Source organism: Triplophysa dalaica, chromosome 12, assembly GCF_015846415.1.
Source record: "Triplophysa dalaica isolate WHDGS20190420 chromosome 12, ASM1584641v1, whole genome shotgun sequence".
Lineage (NCBI taxonomy): Eukaryota > Metazoa > Chordata > Actinopteri > Cypriniformes > Nemacheilidae > Triplophysa > Triplophysa dalaica.
In genome coordinates, this window is record NC_079553.1 from 11,479,364 (window position 1) to 11,501,053 (window position 21,690).

A 21,690-nucleotide genomic window follows, 5' to 3' on the forward strand; every position below is an offset into this window, starting at 1 on the left:
ATTTTAAATTTGAACCTTCTTATCAATTCACATCAAGTCACATTGCAACGTGTAGTTGCTGAATTTGTTTGAATTTTTTTCTTTAAAAAAAAATCATTTTATAGATTTTGTATAATGAGGATCATTTTGATACATTGCTTCTGTCTCACACACTTGCTAGTGTTATTCCTTTAATGTTTGTGTTGCAGTGTTAAACTGTACATGATCATTGTATTTCTATATTCTAGTATTAGAACAAGTTTCAGACCTGTTCAGCTACTGAACCTCAAATATTAGGGAAAGTTAGAAGAAGTATTCAAGACTGATATCTGTAAATTGTTAAGCAGGGTTTTCATGTCAGATGACTAGATTCTGTTGTATGCCTTTAACTGGTTATGTTGATTACACCTTTATACATGAATTGTTTAACTTGCCCCAATAATGTTGTCATTTTTTTATTTGGTGTTATAAAATGTCAATCCCAAAAATCAAGATATTGTTATGCAACGTAAAGTGTTTAAAATGAGAAAACCTTGCTGTTAGATAGACAGAATCAAAGAAGCCAAGACCACCGTGAACCTCCACCAATTCTACTTATTTGTTTTAGAACATTTTCCTAAATTATAGCAACCTTTAATTTCTTTGACTATTTGCCTTTCAACTCAGCATTGCTGCTAAAATGGCACAAACACTTTTTTAATAAAGGAAGGCACTGTGCTCAGATATTGATAAATAATCACTTTGGAAAGAGTTTAATCTGAAACCCAGTTATTGTTCTCAAATTCCAAAGTTTGTCTTTATTTAGAGATCTTGTTATACTCGACCTGTGCTCCATAACACAGGGTTTACCCAGTGTAAATGCAGTGGACACGAGCAGAGAATATGTAAGGATCACAACCCCAGCGAAGATACTTGTATGTGTCTGAGATGGGTTTCTGAAGAGGATTGTGTGTTGTCTTTTTGCATCTGTGGAACTTGAATTTCTAATCATGTTGTTTAGTTGACTTTTTTGTTTATTTTGCTATAATGATCAGATGAAACTGGGGTGAATTTTAATATACCGTTGGTTTTGAAATCAGTGTGGTTTATGTTCATTTTTATCTCTTTCAAATGCACATACACACGCAACTGTTCACCTTCAACATGCCAAATAACAATATTCAGAAACATTACACAATTTACATCATTTATTGACATAATTCATTTTACAACACAGATGAGAACATTTCACAGAAAAGGTGAATACAATCACATCACAGTTTTACAACTTAAACAATTTTAGTCACAATAAAATTTACAAACGTGATTATTCCCTAGTTGTCAGTCATGCTTTTTCCCTCTGCCACTATATTACTAAACAACCAATCATCTTCCAGAGGTGGAGTTGGAATCGGAGTGGGGTGGATCTTATGTATTGTAGCAGGGAACGATCTAGCCACGCCTTCAAAATTGTGATTACTCCGATTGCCTCGAAATACCGAATAAGAACAAGATTTTCCTTTATCATAAAGACTTTCAATGCAAGAACCATCCATTATTGTGCTTTGGAGATCTGATCCAGTCCTGTTGTGTGTTAGATTCTTGTCTGCATCTCTCATATTTGTGTCTTGCGACATATGATGCTGATGTGTTTCTAGAATTGGTGAATAGTTTTTGTATGTGCTCTTTTCAGACTGTTGTTCCCAGTTGTCAAATTGAATCCTATTTGACTGACAGTCCAGCTGGTGGTCTAGAATATGGCTCGGACCTATACAGTCAACCATTTGGTCGCTGATGGACAAAGCTGTTGCCAAGTAACCCGTGTCATTTCCATTTGTCATCATGCAGGGTGCAAACTGACTAAAATGGTCCTCTGGGATGTGACTTTGACTTGTGTAATAGTTGACTTGATTGGGATGGAGAATTCGCTTTTGGGTCTCTTGACTGCCAAGAACACTCAATTCCTTACCTTTTTGGTCCAAATTATACATGGAGTTTCCTAACATTGGATTTATTTCTAAGTCATATTCAAATTCTTGAGGGCTAAAACCACCAGCAGAACCTGTAAGGTTGTCCATGTCCCATCCTAAATCTAGACAGTTTACACGTGTGTTGTTATTCTGTACGCAGCGCTCTTCCCCATCAACTATCCACTCAGCCGTTTTACATTTAGAATCATAGATCTGCACATCTTGTTTTTCAGAACAATACAGGTCAAAACTGTCCATCATATCCATTTGTAAACTGTCTTGTGTTTGGGCAGAGTGATCAGCATCTATAAGCATTTGAATCTCCAGATCACACAAATCCAACGACAGTAATGAAATGACTGGGGAAGGTGGTGATAGTTCTTGAACATCATTCCATGTGTGCTGGGGCTTCATATCAGAGCATTTGGTGATGAGCGGTTTTGTATTCGTTCTCATTCTTTCAATACTTCCAATCCAGGTGGACACGCTGTCCTCCAAAAGACTGCCGGTCATTTGTGTCAAGCTTTCTAAATCAGTTGATGTTTGTTGCCTGTCAAAGCTGAAAATAGTGTCTTTTTCTATTGAGCTTCCAGTGTTGATTTCCATTCGATTCTTGTTGTCCAAAGCCTTCTCAGTTCTGGGATTTGTGCCTCTGCTATCAGTCAGTTGGGTCTCCATAAGAGTGTCCAATGTCCAGAGGTCACACACGTCCTCTTGCTGTTCAGCAGGCGCTTCAGGTTTATCTGTATTTATTGACTTGTCAATAGCTGCAGAAATCAAATGCAATGTTTAATAGAATTTGAGCACCAGAACCATCCAACATGTCAGACATGAATACTGAAAGTTATAAAAAATATGAAAGCATTTTACCATTTTTTGAATGTTTGTCGGATTGGTCTGGAATATAATCTGTCTCGGATGGTTTGGCTGTTAGATGACTTTGTGTTTTGTCAGTTGAAAATAAAGCAGAAGCCAGCTGATGGTTGGCAGCCTCTATTTCAGCAAATTTCCTGAATGGGGGCAGATGTTTAATTTTAACAATATATAAATGAAATTCAACATTTTGCATTAAAGGTGCTGTATGTATTTTGTATGTAGATCTTTTGACAAAATTGCAATGCAATATGCATAACAATGTATTCAGAGGTATTAGAATGAGCTATTTCTATCTACATACACCGCGGATCCCTCATGGAATTCGCCATGTTGTTTCTACAGTATAGCCCTAAACGGACAAACTGCTCTAGCGTTTCCTAAATAAGCGATCTTGTTCCGCAAAGAAGTGAAAACGTAACAACATCGTAGCCCTGTGTCAACCTCCCTAGTGCTTAGATTGGTAAAGGGAGGAGTAAAGTTCACAACCTCACCACTAAATGGCGCAACATGTCATATACTGGACCTTTGAGAACCAACAACAAGTACTGTACACAAAGCTATGTTTGGAAGTGTTTACAGTGTTGAGTCTAAAAATTAACTTTCGTTAAACAGAGTTAAACAATAAAATGTTCAGAATATAAAAAAGCTGTTTTTTGGTTTTGGTGGTTACAGTCAGGGGGTCTGACAGGTCATTCCATCACATAGAAACTATGATGTTTTTTAGATCAATTTGGTCCCTCGTTGTGAGGGTACAGTCAAGATCATTACACCTATAGTACTGAAGTGTATATTTACCTGTGTATCATGTTATGCAGAAACCTGCGATGATTTACTTGTCGTTTTGATGGCTTGTTTTTGCGGGGCCTTTGCAAAGTCCTCATCATGTGACCAGCCGCAGAGGTCACAAAAGTAAAAAGGTCACGGCCCCACGGGACTCCATGCTCCAACCCTGGTTCAAAGGTCATAATACTGGACGGATGCATATCTTTTGCTATCAAATGAAATCAAGAATAAAAAGAGAAATAAAATATGTGACTTTATTATATATACATATGCATATTTATGTGTACAAGCACTTGCGGGACAAGAAAACTACATCCAAAAATAAAATAAATCTAGAAATCTTACAAGTACTATAGTAATTAAAACAAACAATAAAATATCAAATCGTCTCCATAAAATAAACAGAAATTTGTAATATGAAAATATAATAAAAAATCATAAATAAGTTAAATCTATTAATCATAATACTTTTTTGAAAATGTACCAAAGATCAACATATTCACACCACATCTTTCCAAATCAAAACACAAAGACACTAAGACCAGCTCCACGTACCTTTGAAAGAACACGCCGAGAGAACCTAGGCTTTGCACAGGTGTTTCAGTTATACGACTGACTGAGAGGGGATGAAGGAGTCAGGGGAGGGAGGCAGTGCTTCAATGATGATGCCACGGGACGGGCGATTCTTTGTCCCCTTAGATAAAGGGCCGCGAGCCAGCACCATTAAAAAGGCCACAGAAGTGCGGTCTCAGAGCACAAGAGAAAAGAAAAGCAATTAGCAAGAAGTCAACTGGTTGTGGACGTGTGGTGCATTGTCAGAAAAAGCGCTTGTTAAGTGTTAGCAAACAGTGCGGGTCTGTTAAACGCTTCACAGACCCATAATTGATCTCTTTAATCTCTGATCCTCATTAACACATTCTCCCGTCTAAGAGCTCTGTTGGTTGCCACAGACAAATTGCTTTTTCACATTTTGGATCTCAAAGTGTTCTTTTTACATATCTATGGGGGTGTTCAACAAAATGGAACACGGTCTTGAGAAAACATCAAAAAGGAAGAGTGACGTGATTCAGAAAATGAATGTTTTAACTTTAAATGGTTACTGACATAAATGGTTATATACAGCACAATTAAATTACTTAAAGATCTTAATGCAAGCATGGAAAATAGGTTTATTTAAAAACATTTATTTATTTAACAAAACTTGAGACTGAGACATCTCTTATCTTTACATGTGAAGGCAATACCCTTACGAAACAAAATTATATGGCATTTACTGTAAAATATAATGCAACACATTAAAGTGATAGTTCACCCAAAAATTTAAATTCTCTTATCATTTACTCACTCTCTTGTCATTTCAAACCTTAATGATTTTCTTTCCTCCGCAGAACGCAAAAGAAGATATTTTGAAGAAACTAACCGAACAGCGTCGGACCCCATTAACTTCTATTGCATGGACACAAAACCAATGCAAGTGAATGGGGTCCAGTTAACAACATTTTTCTAAATTTCTTCTCGTGTGTTCTGCGGAAGAAAGAAAGGCATTCAGGGTTTAAATGACAAGAGGGGGAGTAAATGATGACGGAATTTGTATTTTTGGGTGAACAATATCGCTTTAAATAATCCTTTCCATAATTTTATTAGAATCAAGTGCTTATATTTTTCAACATGAAAATTGACAATTCCTTATCTTTTATTGAATATTGAATACATATTTTTTCTTCTTCCATAAAAAATGAATTTGACTGTTTCATTTTACCAAATTTTGATTTGTTTCTCTTTTGAAAACTCAGAAATGGACTGTAAATTTACTAGTCTGATGTAAAACAGCATGAAATACGTTAACTTGATAAATTTTTTAAATGTATACACTTTTGTATTGTTTGCAGTTTTTTTGTAAATGTTAAATTATTTAATATATTTAGAGTTAAGGCCTATAGTGGAAAAGATATTTTCTTCGTGTAAAGGTACACACCCAATATAACCTTAAACTACATTACAACAACAGAAAATGTAGAATTCATATATACAAATTTGTATATATATTGTATTGTATTAATAAACACATAAGGAAAATAAATACTTTTTAAGTCGCTTTGTAGGAAAATGTCCAACAAAGAGTCTATTATCGGGTCAAAATTTTATTCATCTCAGATAACACACACAAACACAGCTATTGGTCATAATGATAACTGTTCATGTTATATGGTCCATTATCATGACAGCTCTGTGGTAATATAAACCAGGGTGGCGTGTAAAAAGTCTTCACTATATTTAGTGCAGCTACACACATGCCTGTGTTGCAGCTCGTGTTCTGGGTTTTGAAGGACTTCTGCTTTCAGACTGGATTTAGGACGTGGTAACTAATGCAACAATGTACTTCTGCTGAGTTAAAAAAGCTATGATTTTTATCAGTTTTCATATTAAGGTTGTCTTTGTTTTTCCCATTCATAACAATTGTATTTCACCAGAAAATAAAAGTAGATAAATTGTTCTCAGCATGTGTTCTTTTCTCACATTCTTGCACTGACTGATAAACGGTATCATAAACGCTCTAATTCTCTCTCTCAGTAGAACTTTGTACCAAAGACAAATCGTTCTGATTGGTCTATGTTTCACCAATGAGCTTTCTTTGTTTTAAAGGATCACACAAAGCTAACCAAAAGAGTGAACCTTGTGATTTGTCATTTCTAACACTGGACAGCTACAGTACATGGTAAGTCAAACAATGTTTTACTTTTTACCCTTTAAAGCTGTAGGTTGGATAAATAAATAAACATGATATAAATGTTCACAGAAATGTCTTGACCTTTTTTCTGGCTTTTAGAGTTTGGGCCAGCAGTCATGAATAGAGCATGGATTATGTTCAAGTCCCATCCATACATATCCAATGTTGTGGGATACACAGCACTGTTTGCTTCAGCTGACCTCATTCAGCAAAGCTTGATGGGAGAAACATTAGAAACCGGGACTTTGCAGAAGCAAAACGAAGTGGGACAGAATACATCAATTAAGAGATTACCTGTGCCTGAAGATGAAGATACACGACATATGAACTTGTACAACCCAAAAGTAAGTCAGCGTCATGGCATTGACTGGACCCAGACTGCTCGGGTGGCGCTGGTTGGGTTCTGTTTCCATGCCAACTTAAATTACCATTGGTTACGAGCATTAGAGAAGATGTTTCCAGGGGGAGGGGCCAAAAAAATATTGATCAAAGTGGGTTTGGACCAACTAATTGCTGCACCTACAACGATAAGTGCTTTTTACATTGGTGAGACTGAGGATTTTTGCATATTTTTTCATGAGCATATGTTGTATATTAACACATTTAAACTTAAAATAATAAGCAGACATTGTTTTTAACAAATCATCTGTTGCATTAAGGGTTGAGCACTTTAGAGGGTGCAGAAGATCCTCTTGAAGACTGGAGAGATAAATTTTGGACCTCTTATAAGGCAAGGAATGGTGAAAACAGCAGTTAATTTACCTGTTTTTTTTTTAGAGTTCTGAAATTATTATTTGACAAATAACTCATTATATTATTTGTTCCTCTGCCTAGACTGGAGTGGTTTACTGGTCGACAATGCAGGTAGGGCTTTATCAATCCATTCATCTGAGCATCCTTTCATTTTCCAAGATATTTTCTTAAGATTCCTTGTTTTTTATTCTCTACAATTCAGGCTGTGAATTTCTCCCTGATCCCACCTGTAGCTCGTACTATCTATGTTGGAGGAGCCGCTCTTATCTGGACTGTGTTTCTGTGTCACTTCAGACAGCAGAAGAGTAACTCACTGACCTAGACTTTGTTCAGACATTTGAATTATTAAACTGTAGATTACATACAATGGCAGCAGAGATATTGTATGTTTCTTTTGGCAGTTTTTAGACAATCATCAAGGGGCATGCTGGTTGATATGACCATGGTTACATTTGTTACTAGTATCACTGACATATTACTATAGGCCTATATTTCCTCTAGGCCCTAATATCTGGTTATAATCTGAGTAAAAGTATATTTTAACTCAGACCTCGCAGTCACTATCTTGTCTAGTAGAAATAATACTAATTTAAGACATAAATATAATGTCGTATTGTATATATGTGTTTCAGTAAAGTTTCCAACAGATCATCTAACTGGTGAAAGATTTTTCTAAGGAACTGCGAATAAAACATAAAAATGTAATCTTTGTTGTTATTGTTTTTAAAAAAATGCACAGGCACACCTATAACAATTTCTATTCAATCGTATTAAACTTTAAACATATGTCTCTATATACACGTATATTGAACATACTTGAGACACTTCGCCCTATAAACTTCTTATGTCAATGGAATTGACGGTGCCATGCCTCCTTGTGCCAATTTAACAAAATATGTCCTTCAGATAATTTTGCAATATTTATTAGTCATTTTAAACATATCATCAATTATTGTGTTGTAATTATTATAACAGATAAGTGCAAGCTATTTCACTCATTAGAATGGGTTGTGAGCCCCGTAAGTAACATTTTTACCATATGAATAATAATAACAATAATAACCATGCATTTTGGATCAGAAGACGCACAATTCCTCGATTCTTTTTCGATTAGTAAAAACAAACTTATATTTACGACAACTAGATAGTGACATCACACTCCTTTGCACATAATCACCGTACTGTACACAAGTTCAATAGCTTTGAAACGTATAAACGTTGATACTCTTTAGACCAATCAGCGCACGCTACTGTAGTCACATGACTAAAAGTGTCCCGTAATCTCGCTAAACGTCTTCTCGCGAGCGTACCTTTTCCCTTTTCACTCTGAGTCCAAGATGGTAGGTAGCTTGCCTTTTCATGGAATCTACCCGTCTCTAAAATCTACCTTCATCCGCAATTAAACACGTTTTAAATTTGCCACAAATTGTGTTAAGAAGTATCACATAACCTTACGTGTGGAAAAATACGAGTATTGTGATGGGGTTTATTTAAATCGACTTAATAAATGCAGGCTAATGCACATCGGGCCTCTGAACCGATACATTCAGTCATGTGTCGTGTGGGATAAAAGTTAACGCGTTTGTAAATTACGCTGTTATAATGTTTACTTATCTGTATACCGATATATTGTGTAAAACGGTCACTCATTTCTAAGTCTTTGTCTACGGAGAAGGTAGAACATGAGAACTGGCTCGTGTTCGCTAAGCTAGCATTCGTTCGGGGTTTAGATGTGTAGAGTTCTTCGCCACATGTGTTGGGTGTAATTCATTTATTACCGCAAAGTTGTGAACGCTCAAAACTTCTTAAAAATATGTAATTTAACCTCACGTTGACATCTTGCTGTTAGCTGTTACTACTGTGTGTAATTTCTGCCGGCATGTATGAATAAGTAACGCAAGTTACGCATTTCACCTTTACTAACACGTATCATATTTGCATTAACGCAGTTGTATGATAAAGGAACTACCACTGTGACATTCAGTTTGCTGTTGTGTACCGTATTCATTATTTTGTATGTGTGTTTTAGGGAGTTGACATCAGACACAACAAGGACCGCAAGGTTCACAGGAAGGAGCCCAAAAGTGAGGATATTTACCTCAGGCTCCTGGTCAAGGTATGAACCATAGTGTGTTTTCTTCGGGCTCCTTTTCATAAAAAAGCTGTTTGTTCATAATTCTTATTACTGTGTTAAATTGACCAAAAATGTACAATGTTGCTTGCCATTCTGTGTTGTAGTTGTACAGATTCTTGGCTCGTCGCTCTGATGCTCCCTTCAACAAGGTCATTCTTAGAAGGCTCTTTATGAGCAAGACCAACCGCCCACCTCTGGCCCTGTCCCGACTGGTGAGAACAACCCTCAACATACAGTATCTCTATGCAGAAGCGGTCAAATTTTGGCATCATCTTCCCTCACTTGGCAAAACTTGCACAAATGATGAGTTACGATGTCCTGTAAAATACTATCTTATCCGTTAAGTAATAAGAAAAACGCTAATACTCTGAATACTTTTTCCAAACAATATTATTATGTGAATATCTTGTCTCCATTTCGTACCATACACCATGTTTTGATTGTTTATTTTCTGAAGGGTCATTATAAAAGCAAATATTGTTCAAATTCACTTCCGGACATACCTTATGGCCCCTACTGTACATCTAGCTTTGTGCCTGTTTGTATTTTTGTGTAGTTTTCTCAGGAGCATGAAGTTAACATACTTTTGATTAATTATCACTGTGTGTCACATGCGAAGTCACTGTTTCTGTGCCCTGTAGATCAGAAAGATGAAGCTTCCAGGCCGTGAAAACCTGACCGCTGTTGTTGTGGGAACCATAACTGATGACGTCAGAATCTTCAATATCCCAAAACTGAAGGTAAGAGCAGAGATGGATTTTTTTATTTATTAATATGCCCATGTTTTAAGACGTTATAAAGGCTTGTTTCACACTAATTCTGTAGTTTGTATAACTAAAATTATTTTCAGTTTGCAAAATGTGTAACACTAGTTGTTGTCAATTTGCATGCTTGTTTGTCCCCGAGAAGAGATGTTCATAAAACTGATAGTCTAAATTGTCCCTACGATTTAGATTTTTATTTGCTTATTTTCTTGGGTTTAAATAATGCAATTGAGTCTTCCATATACAAATAATATTTGCTCTTTGCCTGTTTGCTTTGTGATTATATTATTATTAAAATAACCTGCTATGAAAATAATCTGCAGTTAATGTTCTGTTAATTACTTTAGGTTGTTAAACATTTTAAATGACTAATGCAAGCTGACTTCAAGGTTGTCCACTTTGTGACAATTTATCCATCTGACAGTGCTGTAAATGCAATGCTACTGATTGGACTTAAAAGTAATACCAGTACAAATGACTTGATAAACATTTATAATTGACTATTTTCTGAAATAAACAAAACTATGAAATTTGGATAGAATATGGCTGAGGTTATGGACTTGAATTTCACCTGCATTTTGTAGAGAGACCTCTAAATGTCTCATTGTTTGTTTCCTGGTATTTTGAATGTTAAAGCCCCCTTTTTCTTCTATCCGTTGTCGCAGGTGTGTGCTCTCAAGGTGACTGCTCGTGCTCGCACCAGGATCTTGAAAGCTGGTGGACAAATCTTGACATTTGACCAGCTGGCTCTCACTGCCCCCAGAGGACAGGGCACTGTTCTGCTGTCTGGTAAGTTTGCGTGAAATGAGGTTGTACACCTCTTAAAAACACTTTGTAAAGCATTTTATTTTGCCTGAGGTGCTGTAATTGATTATACTGTCTTGTATACTTCTGCCACAGAATTAGTCCATCATTATTTTAACCACAAACGCTCTCAAATGTATCAGCAACCCTTGCATGCAAAATGATGGCCTGAAAAATAGCATGTCTTATTGGCTAAAAAGGCTGGTTGCTGCCAATGACCTCATCAACATGTTCTACGTAGTCCAAATATTCTTGGGTTTTTGTGTCCATGGCTTTTTTCATACACTTATAGTTATGCATTTGGTCAAGGCTTTTATCCAAATCAACTTGCACACAACTTGTGTACATTTATCAGTATTTTGTGCATCTTTCTGTGATCTCTGGAACGGTACACTTGACCTTTTGCAACATTAATGTAATGCTGTACCACTTTAGCTCCAGCAAGACTACAGGAAGTTAATTGTTTAAATGGAGTAGGTTTAATCTGGAATTACATGTTTTTGTGCAGGACCCCGTAAGGGCAGAGAGGTGTACAGGCATTTTGGCAAAGCTCCTGGAACCCCCCACAGCCACAGCAAGTAAGAATTCATTCTTTTATTTCCATTTCTTTTATTTCAAGTTATACGGAGTAGGGTTGGGCGGCGTTATTGATTTTCTATCCAAAAACTATTATTGACAGAATATATAAAACCATATTTACTTTTCTTCAATGCACATTTCACAATACATTTTATTTTCATAAGATAAATGATTGAGCATTACAATTTCAGTAAATGCAGCATTAACTTACAGGATTTTCTCTCGCCTAAACAACTCTTAAATTAAAGAACTCTGTGACTGAGAAGTATACATATTAAAATATAACTAAACATGTCACCTTATGTTTTGTACTCGTCTTATATAGTACTTCCAAGTTTATTCTTGTCTGGCAGGTCCATCGGTGCACCTCTAATTGTAATGTATTGTATAGCCTGAGGTCCACTGTTATAAAGTCAGGACAGTCTGATCTGAACAGTGTGTGCGAGCTTGAATTCCCCCTAGCTTTGTTCATATTTGTTTACAATGCCATTTCCAGCACATCGGCCCAACCCTAAATACTGATCTTAAAGCTGTTTGATAAGATTTTATGTGTATATTAACTATATCTCTTTTTCTCTATCATAGGCCCTATGTGCGTTCTAAAGGCAGAAAGTTTGAGCGTGCCCGTGGTCGCAGGGCCAGCAGAGGCTACAAGAACTAAATGTCTGTCTTTGTTTTGTATTTGGAATTGCAATGCAAATAAAGGTTGGATAATATGTTGGAAAGAATATGTTCTTGTGTTGCTTTATGGTCTCAGTCTTTACAGTGAGGTAATCATATACTGCCTTCATATTTGTAAAAAAAAGACAAACGATAGTTTAAAAAAATGTAAATGGTTATTGGCTTAAATTCCAGTGCTTGCTCTTCTACTGCAAAACTCTCACCAACACGCACATAAAGACTTCACCACATCAAGCGGAAAATTCAACCCAGTGTTAATGTGCATTGTTGACAGCTGCAGGTACATGTGCGTCTGTATATAGTTCCAATACAGTTTCAGAATTAATCTTACTCGTAGATAAATGTTATGTACTGTGACTGAGTCAAGTTAAAAGAACTTGACGTCAGAGGAAAATAAAACACCCTTTATTCACCTTAATTTTCCGTTTCAAATTTGTACGCACATTTACATAACACAAATAGACTAAATGTTGTTTCGCTTTTAAATGTGTGTAGGTTTGTTTTCTGATAAATGTGCATATGTTCAGTCAGGGCCGGCAGACAGTAGCTTTTGCTTGTGAGAACGCTTTTTTAACTTTACTAGTTATAAGTAGTTCTACTCTCTCACCATTTTAATGACCTGTTCTGGTGTTGTTGTAACTTAGTCAAATTTGAAGGAATGAAGTTATAGTCTTTCAAAACGGGTTCATGAGCAATAATTTGGATGCATGAAAATATACAATTAAAAATTATAGAATATATGATATCGTCGCTGTCCTTCTGAAACATTTCTGAAATTTGCAGTTTTTCAGGAAATGGAAAAAAAACCTACTCTAGATTGCATGACCGTGTTAAAGTTGACAAGACCTACATTACTTTTTATTGGTATGATATTTGCCAAACACAGTGACAAACATGAATGGTGGCTAATTATAATGATTTATAAAAAATTAAAATGGAGAACACGGTCTTTGTTTTAAATGTTGGGTCAATTTCTTATTTACAAATGATTAAAAGCATTTAGTAAAGTTAACCAAAACAGTTGTTTTTTGCACAAAATTTAAAGCAGTTTTGTTACGATTCGTCATTAATTCCACAAGATTCTTGTTAAATGTCAACAATTAAAATTCTAAATGCATTTATGCCATTTAATCCAGAGACTTAACATGACCATGCAAATATTGAAACAAACATCACAACTGAAATGTGTATATGGAAATATGATACTTGGCAGGTTAAAGAAACATTGTTATTGGTGAGTAAACACTTTCAGCAAGTGACTGCCTTTGATCTGTAAGTCTGTGGTTTTTATTTCCAGTACACACACAGGACAAACAATATGCCGTTCGGCACGGTTTCAACCACACATGATGTAAAGATAAAAAGAGGTTTATTAATTTCTAAATTTCCACCTTCATTTAAATTTCTGTACGCTAAATTTGGTTGATGTCAGGTTCTCATGCAATCTTAAGACCACAGTGAAATATCGAAGTTCCATTAATTCAATCAGGGTGTAGCACAAATGTATATCAAGATGTAAAAGGCAGTATAATGCCAGCAGACATTGCCTGCAAAGTGGCACATAAGTAATTGTTATCTATTCATCTATTTATGTAACACCCTGTTTTCGACCAGTTTTGAATCGTTTCAACAGAAAATCGATTTGTGTGGGTAAAAGTTTTGACTTAGACTCAGCTCCAACCCACTGCTGAGTTTCATGGAACTTTGACCATTCAAATGAATAATCTGAATAACAAATTCCTATTCTTAACATATTGCGTTCTAAATAAAATGTGTTCATGGGTTTTTAAGCAGCAAGTAGTCAGACAAGAAAGGTTGCTGAAATGTCTACTTTTCATGATCTTCAATGCTTTCTGTTCTATAATCCTTTTCATATTTTCACATAAACACATACAATTATTGACATAGGGATGATTAACAAAATATTATTACTTTAAAGTTATTATATATACAGTGAGGAAAATAAGTATTTGAACACCCTGCTATTTTGCATGTTCTCCCACTTAGAAATCATGGAGGGGTCTGAAATTGTCATCGTAGGTGCATGTCCACTGTGAAAAATCTAAAAACAAATCCAGAAATCACAATGTTTGATTTTTTAACTATTTATTTGTATGATACAGCTGCAAATAAATATTTGAACACCTGAGAAAATCAATGTTAATATTTGGTTCAGTAGCCTTTGTTTGCAATTACAGAGGTCAAACGTTTCCTGTAGTTTTTCACCAGGTTTGAACACTGCAGGAGGGATTTTGGCCCACTCCTCCACACAGATCTTCTCTAGATCAGTCAGGTTTCTAGCCTGTCGCTGAGAAACATGGAGTTTGAGCTCGCTCCAAAGATTCTCTATTGGGTTTAGGTCTGGAGACTGGCTAGGCCATGGCAGAACCTAGATATGCTTCTTACAGAGCCACTCCTTGGTTATCCTGGCTGTGTGCTTCGGGTCATTGTCATGTTGGAAGACCCAGCCTCGACCCGTCTTCAATGCTCTAACTGAGGGAAGGAGGTTGTTCCCCAAAATCTCGCAATACATGGCCCCGGTCATCCTCTCCTTAACACAGTGCAGTCGCCCTGTCCCATGTGCAGAAAACACCCCCAAAGCATGATGCTACCACCCCCATGCTTCACAGTAGGGATGGGTTCTTGGGATGGTACTCATCATTCTTCTTCGTCCAAACACGTTTAGTGGAATTATGACCAAAAAGTTCTATTTTGGTCTCATCTGACCACATGACTTTCTCCCATGACTCCTCTGGATCATCCAAATGGTCATTGGCAAATTTAAGACAGGCCTGGACATGTGCTGGTTTAAGCAGGGGAACCTTCCGTGCCATGCATGATTTCAAACCATGACGTCTTAGTCTATTACCAACAGTAACCTTGGAAACGGTGGTCCCAGCTCTTTTCAGGTCATTGACCAGCTCCTCCTGTGTAGTTCTGGGCTGATTTCTCACCTTTCTAGGATCATTGAGACCCCACGAGGTGAGATCTTGCATGGAGCCCCAGTCCGAGGGAGATTGACAGTTATGTTTAGCTTCTTCCATTTTCTAATGATTGCTCCAACAGTGGACCTTTTTTCACCAAGCTGCTTGGCAATTTCCCCGTAGCCCTTTCCAGCCTTGTGGAGGTGTACAATTTTGTCTCTAGTGTCTTTGGACAGCTCTTTGGTCTTGGCCATGTTAGTAGTTGGATTCTTACTGATTGTATGGGGAGGATAGGGGTCTTTATGCAGCTAACGACCTCAAACAGATGCATCTAATTTAGGATAATAAATGGAGTGGAGGTGGACATTTTAAAGGCAGACTAACAGGTCTTTGAGGGTCAGAATTCTAGCTGATAGACAGGTGTTCAAATTCTTTTTTGCAGCTGTATCATACAAATAAATAGTTAAAAAATTATACATTGTGATTTCTGGATTATTTTTAGATTATGTCTCTCACAGTGGACATGCACCTACGATGACAATTTCAGACCCCTCCATGTTTTCTAAGTGGGAGAACATGCAAAATAGCAGGGTGTTCAAATACTTATTTTCCTCACTGTATATATCTGGCATTTGTTATTAATCTTGTTTACTACTATTATTCTTCCATTAGTACCACATTTTATAGTTTTACATTTTTTGTTAACGGTAATAGTAAAATTGTTAGGTGTATTTGGTCTCTTTAATTCGTTGACTGAAACTTAGTGAAAGGTAGGAATATTACACTAACATTTAATTATAAAAAATATTAATAGTAAAATAATCCATTAGATCTAAAGATCTATTTTTAAGAGAACAGATGTTTGTCACACAAGCAAAATCTGTGTTAATATGTTCCATCTTCTCTACTATCTGCATATAATATTCCCACTCATGATCGACTCTTTTCCACCCGATGGGCTTCTTTACGTCTTCCCCGGCTCTCCTGTTATTTAAATCAGCTGTACCAGCCACACACTGTGTGAAGGAAAGACCCCATCATAGCCGCCCCCTCTGGTTTGAGGTCAGGGCCGCGAGTGAAAGTAAATTACAATTCACAGCTTATCTGTCTCAGATTTGGAGTCAAGCTATTAGAATGTTTGTAATGGTTTTATGGGGGCTTATAAAATCAAATAGATGCACACAGGATATAAAGAAGGAAGATCTGAAGATCTCTCTGGTTATCCTCCCATACCTCACAGTACCTTCTGAAGACATGAAACATTATTTCTTTCCCACGAATATACTTTTGCATATTCAACTGCCAGCTTACTTTTTCCAGTTAGTTCATTCACAGTAACAGTCACAGTGGCCCCAAAAATAAACGTGGGGACATTATATATTTTGGCAAAGAAAATACAATACATAATATAGTATTCAAATGTAAACACTTTTTGGTGAACAGACTTAACTGTTGTAAGTGTTTGATACTCAGTCAATGCTCTCAGTTCTAGCAGACCCACATAAAAATATTTGATAAAAGTGCACATTGTAAAAAAATCCAGTTTAAGGAGGTAAACTCTTTTTTACTTTACAAAAACATTGTAAAGTAAAATTTATGAAGATTATTCCTGTATTTTTTTTTACTGCATAGCAAGGATACGTGAAAATTCAGTATAATACTGTAACATGACAGTTTTTTAACAGTGTTTGTAAAAATACTTGTTTATGTTAAACTAACACAGTCTCACAGCAAAAACATAATTATTTTACTTTGTGGCTAATTTTGGCTAATTTTTATGAATTCGTACGATTTCATTTGTACATTTTAGTACGATTAGTTTTGCCCCAGTTACATTATGTGGCGGGGTTAGGAGTGGGGCTTTAGAATTGATTAACAAACACAATCTCACAGCAAAAAAGAAAAATATTTTATATTGTTGGCTAATTTGTATAAATTTGCATGATCTCATTCTTACATTACTATGATTAATTTTTACGCCAGTTATGTTAGGGGTGGGGCTTCAATATTGCTTTTTTCTACTAAAAGTACGTTGTTTGCTCTTCAAAATGTACGAATTCATGCGAATAAGCTACATCATAAGCTTGTTACGAATCCTGTAAGATAAGGTTGGTAAAACACATTTACTTCATCCTGATTATAGGCAACAAAGACACCATGTATGGTTATTATATGTAATATACTTCTGTATTCTTTTTTTTAAAAAGTTAAATATATAGGCAAAACATTTTTAAATATGTATAATTATAAATTTAATATTGAAAACACCTCCCACAGACCCCAACACCAAAAAAAGGTCAATTGGCCATATCTGTAATAAATGTGATCTATAACGTCTCTAGGATTCATTTCCAAAAAGTGAAGTTAGAACCGGTATCATAGTTTGCAAATGCAAATGTTTGATGTTTTGTCATCTAGCGCAAAAAAAATCCAATAATTGTTTTATACTGTTATATTGTTATATTGCAAATTATTGATGCAGATACAAGTATATTGCATGGTCAGATGTGGCCTGTACTATAGAATGCACTTCTACTTGAATTGCCTTTCTGACAGGAAGGCAAAGATGAGATAGGAGGAGTGAAAAAAATGGGAGGGGAGAGGTTGAGTCAGCCACAGTGTCATTGCTCTCTTTTCTTCATCAAAACAACTCCAGCCCCCGTATTCATGTCATGTCTCTCTGCCTTTACTGGAACTGTTTAATATTATGCTGATTGAACATCCGCGTATCGACGGCTGAATCTAGACTGACACGCATGGATACATAATACTTTTGAATAACAGAGCGTGGCTATAAATAAACAAGGCATTTCTAGTTTTTACCCACTGGTAAAGAGTGGGTTAATGTGACATCAAAATATCCATGACTTTGATATTCCTTATGCAATAATATTCAAGCAAAAGTTAGATCTTAAAAATTATAAGCTGTATAAAATTCAACTTTTGCACTAAAAAAATTCTCATAGCTAATTTTGTATAAAACAATTGCATATTGAATTGATAAGTATTTTATGCATTCAAAAAAGCATTAATTTAATATTAATACATTTATATAAAAAGCATTTATTTAATTTATAATAATTAATTTAATTTAAACATGTATTTTATCTTGTATAAATATCTAAATATGCTTAAAACAGCACACACTTTATACTTAAAAAATATACTTTGTTCACTTTTTACACCACTTTCATTTTAAACATATGCTGCATTAAATATTTATGCATAAACCAGGCAAAAAATATTTGCTAAACTACATAATAAACTGTTGAATGGTTTGCATCTGTTGCATTAATTTGCTTGCATGCTAAAGTGGCATAAATACACGGTGGTAGTTTCCATTTACATTTTATAACAACAGATTTTTTCCATTCTTTCAAGTTGATGAAATACTTTCAAATAAATCTTTTCTCATGATGAGAGAAATTCAGAAACACCCGGTGAATCCGTGGGAGAATGAAGCCTCAATTGTCACCTCTCTCTTTTTGTATTATACAATGTTTCTCACTCTCTCTAATTTTTTCCAATGTACGTCAGTCAAACCACATATAAACAGTTTCACTATATGCAGGTTCTGAAGTCATGTGACTTGGAAAGCCAAAGAGAGGAACTACCTACCAACACTACAAACCCACACAACCACCCACCACTGTATATATACTAGAACAAAGAGAAGAGACAGCAGACAAAAGCTGAGCAACACGATCACATATGTGAGATACTAATAACAAGATAGGCTACTTAAGACAAAACTGTTAGGGAGAATCAAACATGCATCTGGAGCAGAAAGTACAATTCCTGGTTGTTCTAGGCTTGGCAGTTTTTTTTCAAGGTGATGTTTCATGATGTTTCATTTGAATAATTATTTCTCCCAGAATGCAGTTTACAGTGGTCCATAACTTGTTAACTTAACTTTTTGTGTTCCGCAGGTGCTAAGTGTTTGGATCAAGAAGTGATTGTGGCTTATGGTTCGGTAGCAGTGCTTCCATGTGTGGATGACTCTTCTGAAAATCCACACCCTTCTGCAGTCTACTGGAGCAGGATAGTAGACAAGTAAGAACCATCATCCATCCCTCCACCCGTAGTGAATGTAATAAAAAACACCAGCTGGTTTGGAAAAGTGAGATTAGAAAAGGTATCATTTGTTTGCAGATGTAGATTTTTTGTCATCCAAAAGTCCTAGAAGTGATGAAGGTGCATCAAATGGTCAAGTTTATGCCTTATTTTTGTGGAGAAAAAATGGGGTCTGGACTACATAATGTACTGCTGATTGAACTGCCTGTCTGACAGGAGAAAAAAGATTGTAGGGAAGAGGATGATCCATCCATCACCTTAGGTCACCAGGCAACAATAAAAAATGGTCAAAAATCTGTCATTTATCTTAATTTCGTGTCACTTTTTCTTACCTATCTAGTGTAAAGAAGACAGTTTGGCGACGAGAGAAAAGTGGGTTGGAGTTTCGATCTGTGAATTCCCCGTCCCGTGTCTACTGCCCCGCTCCAAACTACGGAAAGGGGGATTACAGCCTTCACATCACCGGAATAATGGACGAAGATGGAGGACGGTATGTCTGTATGGTTGACGGAAAGACTTTGATGGAGAAAACCGTAATGCTAAGGATTGTTAAAGGTATAAAACACACGCACACACACACACACTTTAAGAAATGATCATGTTTTTGTCTGTGCCCACCCATTCCGTATACTCATGATTTTCTACTTGTTTGCAGTGTCCTTTTCTCCTCCAATTGTGATGGAGGGCTTCCGGCTGGACACAAAATGCGTTATCAGTCCCAAACCAGAGATTAAAAAACTTCAATGGAAGCTAAATGGCAAAGCCACGGACAAAGCTGTCTTAAATAGTGTTTCTCAAAGTGACTCAGGAAACTGGACCTGCCGTGTTTCATACAACAATGTTGTTGGAAAGGCAACTGCATTCTTACAAGTCAGAGGTGAGGGTTCATTTTTAAACATTGTGTACATGACATTGTTTGACATTTTGACCATGACCTGCTAATTCTCGTTTCATCTCCAGGAGTCTCCACTCCTCCAGCAGACTCTTCAATGGTGTACGCTGCAGTGGGCTCATCTGTCTCTTTGCCTTGTGTCTTCACCGAGGGTCTGGTCCAACTCTCTGAAATCTGGAAGAGAAATTCAACAACGAGGAACTCCTCTCTTCCTCTTCCTTCATCCTTACATCAACGGTCCCTTGTGCCTCTTAGTTCTCGGGACGGATCTGCTTGGATACAGACAGTGGAGGATGGAGATGAAGGAATATACACATGCTCAGGAATGATGGAATTGACGAATATAAGAATGAAAGCACAAAGGAGCATGCAGCTGGTTACTGCACGAGGTATGTGACTATAAATTGGAGAAAACAGCAGAGCAAAATACTTATAAAACCTCGTCTTACGTGGTTTTCATGTCTAACAGTATTTCATATTCTCTTCGAGTTCTGTGGAATGCTGAATAGCTGCATCTCTCTCTGGTTCCATTTTAGTTTTGAGCTCCAGCAGCAAAGGACAGATGACCCTAACCTGTCATCTCAGCAACTTCAGTCAGGTCACTTCTTATGAATGGCTCCGTGTCATCTATGGAGTAAACAACACTCAAACAGTGACCTCTGTTAGTACGTCAGAGAGAATGAAGATTCCAAAAGTGAGCGAGCAGGACATTGGTGAATGGGTGTGCCGGTACTACGGGACGGGAGGACTTCTAGGGAGCGTAACTTACCAGCTGAACATGATGGGTATGAAGAAAAATTATAAAAAAATTACTGAACAAAATGTAGCAAATAATAGTTCAATAGTTTATATATATATATATATATATATATATATATATATATATATATTTAAAGAGTCTATTTACAAAATGAGAAAATAATGTTTTTTGTGCCTGTTTTATTGTTAGTTAACTGTATTATTATTATTATTATCACTCATTTTGCAGGAATGAAATATAAATTTACATTAAATTTACGTAAATTGTGTAACTTTTTGAGTTTTTCAAAAACAACTGTTATTTTGTATAAACATGTAATACTTTGTATTTTTGTTCATTCATAAAGCGCAATGCTCTATTTTGTTAGCTTTTACAGGTGCTCAAATAGGCCAAAGTGATTCGAAATCTGGAAACAAAGTTGGTATGGTGTTTGGATTTGGATTTCTGTTCTTTGTGGTATTTCTGATTTTGTTCCAGATGTACAAAAATTATCGCAGGGTACGTTCCATTCTCATGTATAACCCTTATCATCAAAATACAATTTCTATTCACTTGTTATTTATAACTGTTTAAATGTTGCATGCCAGCCCAGTGTAATACACTCATTACATTTGTTTTAAAAAAATGATTTAACTAATTCTGTCCTATTCATTGGCTTTTCATTTATTCTTACTTGCAGAAGAAGATGATCCTTCTTTACCCAGCTATGGAAACTATTGTCCATGAAGCAGCCACTGAACAAGAGAGGATCGAGCGACGCCATGCAAAGTTAAATGAAGCTTGTGGTGGAGATCTTAAATCGGTGTGTGTGTGAGCGTTTTCTTCATACTGTTTATGTGAAGAGCAGAAACCTTTGTGCATTACTCTATATGTCATTATTAATCTATCCAGGCAAATCTGCTTTTAATGCAGACAATTGTAGCAGTCCAGTTAAACTGTAAATATTTTAATGACATTTAAATATATAACTTTTGTATGAACTACGTATGGTGCAAATATATTGTAAATAA

The 21,690-nt window shown here is 36.1% G+C and overlaps 3 protein-coding genes across 3 annotated transcripts; all 3 read left to right on the forward strand.

Moving 5' to 3' along the window:
* Positions 1–6,231: 6,231 nt before the first annotated feature.
* On the forward strand, positions 6,232–7,616 carry si:ch211-120k19.1 (uncharacterized protein LOC563199 homolog). Its single transcript, XM_056763057.1, has 5 exons — positions 6,232–6,303; positions 6,415–6,861; positions 6,975–7,045; positions 7,150–7,179; positions 7,271–7,616. The coding sequence occupies exons 2-5, from the start codon at positions 6,432–6,434 to the stop codon at positions 7,388–7,390; spliced, it is 651 nt and encodes a 216-aa protein (XP_056619035.1). The 5' UTR covers positions 6,232–6,303; positions 6,415–6,431; the 3' UTR covers positions 7,391–7,616.
* Positions 7,617–8,349: 733 nt separating this feature from the next.
* rpl18 (ribosomal protein L18) lies at positions 8,350–12,077 on the forward strand. Its single transcript, XM_056762308.1, has 7 exons — positions 8,350–8,408; positions 9,098–9,184; positions 9,307–9,414; positions 9,844–9,942; positions 10,632–10,755; positions 11,279–11,348; positions 11,935–12,077. The coding sequence occupies exons 1-7, from the start codon at positions 8,406–8,408 to the stop codon at positions 12,008–12,010; spliced, it is 567 nt and encodes a 188-aa protein (XP_056618286.1). The 5' UTR covers positions 8,350–8,405; the 3' UTR covers positions 12,011–12,077.
* A 6,569-nt stretch (positions 12,078–18,646) lies between these two features.
* Positions 18,647–21,676, forward strand: LOC130433217 (lymphocyte activation gene 3 protein-like). Its single transcript, XM_056762968.1, has 8 exons — positions 18,647–18,786; positions 18,884–19,007; positions 19,369–19,583; positions 19,684–19,905; positions 19,989–20,309; positions 20,457–20,705; positions 21,048–21,178; positions 21,360–21,676. The coding sequence occupies exons 1-8, from the start codon at positions 18,726–18,728 to the stop codon at positions 21,492–21,494; spliced, it is 1,458 nt and encodes a 485-aa protein (XP_056618946.1). The 5' UTR covers positions 18,647–18,725; the 3' UTR covers positions 21,495–21,676.
* The last annotated feature ends 14 nt before the right edge of the window (positions 21,677–21,690 follow it).

Bases quoted from the DNA above. Each gene is read 5' to 3' on its own strand.
- si:ch211-120k19.1 (XM_056763057.1), top strand. From the start codon at position 6,432: ATGAATAGAGCATGGATTATGTTCAAGTCCCATCCATACATATCCAAT. The intron at 7,046-7,149 runs GCAAGGAATGGT...TCCTCTGCCTAG, and splicing joins AATTTTGGACCTCTTATAAG to ACTGGAGTGGTTTACTGGTC. The intron at 7,180-7,270 runs GTAGGGCTTTAT...TCTACAATTCAG, and splicing joins TTTACTGGTCGACAATGCAG to GCTGTGAATTTCTCCCTGAT.
- LOC130433217 (XM_056762968.1), top strand. From the start codon at position 18,726: ATGCATCTGGAGCAGAAAGTACAATTCCTGGTTGTTCTAGGCTTGGCA. The intron at 19,906-19,988 runs GTGAGGGTTCAT...TTTCATCTCCAG, and splicing joins TGCATTCTTACAAGTCAGAG to GAGTCTCCACTCCTCCAGCA. The intron at 21,179-21,359 runs GTACGTTCCATT...TCTTACTTGCAG, and splicing joins TGTACAAAAATTATCGCAGG to AAGAAGATGATCCTTCTTTA.
- rpl18 (XM_056762308.1), top strand. The intron at 9,415-9,843 runs GTGAGAACAACC...TGTGCCCTGTAG, and splicing joins CTCTGGCCCTGTCCCGACTG to ATCAGAAAGATGAAGCTTCC. The intron at 11,349-11,934 runs GTAAGAATTCAT...TCTCTATCATAG, and splicing joins ACCCCCCACAGCCACAGCAA to GCCCTATGTGCGTTCTAAAG.